Genomic DNA, 5,000 nt, shown 5'->3' with positions numbered 1-5,000 from the left:
TGTACATTAGAGATTTCACATGGCAACCACCATTTCCTCCAATGATGATTTTGTTATGCATTTTGACATTTTGTTGATCGTTCTATTTATTAGGTCTCTTCATGGGGAGCAAATGTTCACATATGTTTACAGGATTTCTCCATCTGTGGAATAACAGGATTAAATTACTTTACTCTACTAAATTGCCTTTACATTTTAACTTGACAATGGGTGAGTTTGTGTACCAAATCTCACTGTTAGGGAGTAATGAGAATATTAGCAGTAAACAGACATACTAATTGCTATATTTCCCAGTAAGGCATTAGCATAACAAAAATGAAACACTGGAATGTACTCCCCCAGCTGGAAGCATGCCATTGTCATGATGTCATTGGGTATCTAATTTTGTCATTATAATCTGCTTATATGGTTATTGTCATTGTTGCAGTGATTTTCCATATAGAAAAACAAACGCATGTAAATGTTAACAATGATTCATTAGTGCTGTTCCATATTTTTCTCCTGCAGTGGCTTTAAAGGCGCAGTCCACTATTCTACTTGAATACAGTTTTTGTCAAATTCAGCGGATTGCTCCGCACAATCCTCTAGCTCAGTTCAGTGTTTGCACTCAAAACAACTCCAGTGTTAGTACAGGCCAGGCTCTGTAAATAGGAACCGGGTATAGTGGCTCGGACCGGGCCGTACACAATTCCAGCCAATTGAACACGTTGCTTCAGTAGTACAGAAGGGAAGGGGGTCATTTTATTGGCTGTAGAGCTCAATCTAATCAATAACTTTTCACCAGAAACGCAGACTTCACCTTTAATGACAGGAGAGTTAAATGGTAGAAACAAGTTGTTGCACTTAGAAAAAATGAGGAGGAGATCCTGACCATTACAGGTGGTGGGACACACATGGCCATTGTTGTGTTACTGAGGACAGATGCCATGATCCCTCGGTATGGGAGAGTGCACTGATGCGAGCGAGAGCAAGATGTTCATTAACGGAGCACGTTCACTACAGCAGTGAGACGAGAAAAAGAGGAGAGCTTTCAAACGCTGCCTTCTCCTCTGTCAGATTGGCTGCGTGTAAATCCGACAGTCTCCTAGTCTCTGTCGCTTTGGGAGCGCTGCTCTCTTCCACTGACAATCATTTACACTCACTGTCAGCCATCGCCTTTAAGTCACAGTACCCCCCGCCTGCGCACGCACACACACACACACACACACACACACACACACACACACACACACACACACACACACACACACACACACACACACACACATACTCACACACACACACACACACACACACACACACACACACACACACACTCACATACAAACACACACACACATGCGCACACATTCTCACTCACACACACTCACACGTATACACACACACACACACACACACACACACTCACATACACATACAAACACATGCATACACATACTCACACACACACTCACACTCACACACACACACAAACACACACACACACACACACACACACACACACTCACATACACACACACACTCACATACAAACACACACAAACACATGCATACACACTCACACACACACTCACACTCACACACACACACAAACACACACACACACACACACACACACAGACTCACACACACTCTCACATACACACACAGATGCGCGCACACACAGACACACACACAAACACACACACACTCACAAATAAGAAACATCTTCAAATATTTCTCTGTCTTTAGTCTTTTGATCATCAGCCTTTCTGAGTCTTCTAATCATCATATCCCACTCCTCCTCTCTTCGTTACATATTTCCCCAGTCCTGTCTGCCTTCTTTTTCTCTCTCTTTTTCTCTCTTCCATCTCTCTCTCTCTCTCTCCACTTTCCACCTCTCTTCTCCCCACAGCTCCTTAACTCTCTCTGTTCCTCTTCTTTCATCCCTCTTTTCCTCCATCTCTCAATTTTCACCTCTCTTCTCCCCACAGCTCTCTAACTCTTTCTGTTCCTCTTTCCTCTTCTTTCATCCCTCTTTTCCTACATCTCTCTCTTTCCCTTCCTCTCTCTCTCTTTCCTTCTCTTGCCCCCCCCTCCAGATATGCGTACCTGCACAAGCGTTCCTCATCAGGGAGGACAGTACGCCATCTGTCCACTCGTTGGTTGAGAGGTCGTACTCGCCGTATAACTCGCCCAGACTCACTGCCTTGGGGTTCAGGGGGCATTCCTGGGGAAGGTCAAAGACCAAAGGTCACAGGGGTGACAAGGTAACATGGAGGGATACAGATACAAACACTGACAACAGTCATGAAAATTGTACGATGTGGATATTGACCAGGGTTTATGTATGTGGTATAAGAGGGATGTGTGAAGCAACATGTCATGTTTGTATGTGTGTGTTTATACATTTTTGTAGCAAATTTGTGTTGTGTGTGTGTGTGTGTGTGTGTGTGTGTGTGTGTGTGTGTGTGTGAGAGAGAGTGAGAGAGAGAGAGAGAGATGTGACTGAAACTTTGTGTGAGGCAGTATGTGTAAACATGTGTGTGTGACAGTTTGTGAGTGTATATTTGTTTGCTTGTGTGTGTGTGTGTGTGTGTGTGTGTGTGTGTGTGTGTGTGTATTTGTAGATACAGAGGCGAGATAATGAGAAACCGGGGAGGGTGAGGGTTGGTGCATGGTGGGGGAGAGGCAAACACCCAAAATAGATATGCAAAGAGTGTGGAGTCGAGTCAGAAAAGTGAGAAAAAGGGGAAGGGAGAGAGAGAGAGGGTCTCAGAGAGAAAGAGAGAGAGAGGGAGGAAAGAGAGAGACGAAGAGGAGAAGGAGGAGAGGAAGGAAGGATAGAGACGGATATGAAGGATGCAAATAGACACGGAGGGGTTGAGTCACGGAGGGAAGGAGAGAACACGACCAACCTCTGACGGCACACAGGATTACACAGCCTGCACACACACACACACACACACACACACACACACACACACACACACACGCGCGCACAGTCCGCACACTAACACACTAACACACACACACACACACACACACACACACACACACACTAACACACACACACGCGCACACTCACAAACACACACACACTCACACTCACACACACACACACACACACACACACACACACACACACACACACACACACACACACACAGACCCATACACACACACACACTGTGAACACTGAAGGCACAGATAATTACACACAGAGACTGACAGCGAGGACAGAGGGAACACACACATACACGCAGATACACCCACGCAGCAACAAGCAGCAGAGACACCGACTGATGGATGCAAGGGGGTACAAAAAAGAGTGGAGATGGGGTGACACAAAGAAAAAAAAGGAAAGAGAAAAAGGTTCAGTGAAAGCTGGAGAGAGTACAAGAGGGGAGAGATATATTGAGTTTTGAGAGACGGGGGGAGAGAAGGGAAAATGGAAAAAAGAATGAGGAAGCACAAGAACAAATCAAACTGAGAAAGGAAGGTGCTTGTGCACAGCCTCACACACACACACACACACACACACACACACACACATACACACACACACACACCCACGCTCTCTACCGCACGAACCCACATGCTGCCCTTTGCTTCAATTATTTCTGTCTCTCACCCACGTGCACACCAGCTTATCACTGTAAACAACCACAATCACACAAACAATCAACCCTCTTCACTGAGTCAATTGAAGAGCACACTGTTCCTTTCAGTTTTACGCTGAATGCACTAAACCTGCGGTCACCACAAAACAGAGGTGTGCTGTCCCCCGCAAAAACTGCCCAAAACGTCCACTTTCCCCACAACCCTCCCATGAATGCATATGCATAAGTCAGAAGAGCGCAACGTGTCACACACCAGGACAACACACACCAGCAACAGGCGGTATTAGTGCTCTACGGCAGCAGCAGGCAAATGAAGAAAGCCAGCCTTTCAGTTCCATCAGTGAGTTATCCGCTTCAGTGCTGCCATGGCTACGGGTACTAGGCTTTTGCCACAGCAAGCCCCTTCTGCACCGCAGGGACCTGTAGCTGCCCAGGGGGCTTTACAGTGAAGTGGCAGTTGAGTGGGTGTTTGATGTTCTGTGCTATTGTGCTTGCAATGTGTGTGATGGTCTTACAGTCATGTGCGTGATGGTTTTACAGTTGAGCTCCACGAGGTTGGGTGTGGGGAGACACGTTACGAGTGTTAGTTTTGCACGGTTTGTGACAGACGGCATGTTGAAGAAACAGGTGGAACAGGAGAGCAGGATGGGTTGCACAATACTTTATGTGGGAAGAGATAAGGAGTGACACAAAGTCCTTTGAGTTTACAGATGGCTGATTGTCTTTTGATGGCTCCTATTCTGAATGTCCTTAGTGTGTCGTTCGAAGCTGAGTTTAGTGTCCAGAGTAAGGAAATTGAGGAAAGTGAGGAAATTGTGCAGGAGATGGATCAGCTGGGAGGGGGGGGGTGAAGCTTCCGGATCATCAGGTTCTTTTAGATGGTGTTAAAAGCAGAGGTGAAATCCACAAAGATTCGTTGCGAAGTGCGGTCTGTTCGTACATACCATGCCATATTTTTAGGGCGCACGTTGCAACAAAATTATGCCTAAAATGGTAGAGAACGAGAGAGAGAGCGAGAGTAAAAAAAACACGGAGAGACACAAGAGCACAAAGAGACAAGGGGCGCAAGCTACAATTGAGTGGGCTGGCTTCAAAAGCGGCGGCATCAAACGGCGCGTTTAGCGTGACGCACAAACATATTGTTGGTGAAAGGTGTCGCTAACGCGCAACAATTAGTGCTAACTGTGAAGCGCCGCTACTCTTTTCACCGCCTCTGAACAGTCAGTTTACTTCACAGAGCCAAACGCGTCGGAGAGCGGAGGAACTTTCATCCAGGCTGGAGTGCTGTGAGTGTGTGCATGTGTGTGTGTATCTTTGTGGCCTGCTTTGTTTTTTCTTTCTTTTTTTTTTTTGTGGAGTCGCGCTACCACACTGCTCTTTTGCTAACGGCGGCACATT

The 5,000-nt window shown here is 46.3% G+C and overlaps 1 protein-coding gene across 1 annotated transcript in view; it reads right to left on the bottom strand.

Annotated features, from left to right (window-relative positions):
- The window catches only part of dnah2 (dynein, axonemal, heavy chain 2), a 182,303-nt gene that overhangs the window by 61,015 nt on the left and 116,288 nt on the right, over positions 1-5,000 (bottom strand). Inside the window, exon 44 of the mRNA XM_031584949.2 lies at positions 2,092-2,209. Within this exon, the coding sequence (XP_031440809.1) occupies positions 2,092-2,209 (118 nt within the window). The remainder of the gene's footprint in view (positions 1-2,091; positions 2,210-5,000) is intronic.

The sequence above is a fragment of the Clupea harengus genome, chromosome 18 (assembly GCF_900700415.2).
Source record: "Clupea harengus chromosome 18, Ch_v2.0.2, whole genome shotgun sequence".
Taxonomy (NCBI): Eukaryota; Metazoa; Chordata; class Actinopteri; order Clupeiformes; family Clupeidae; genus Clupea; species Clupea harengus.
This window is presented reverse-complemented; position numbering and strand designations above follow the sequence as displayed.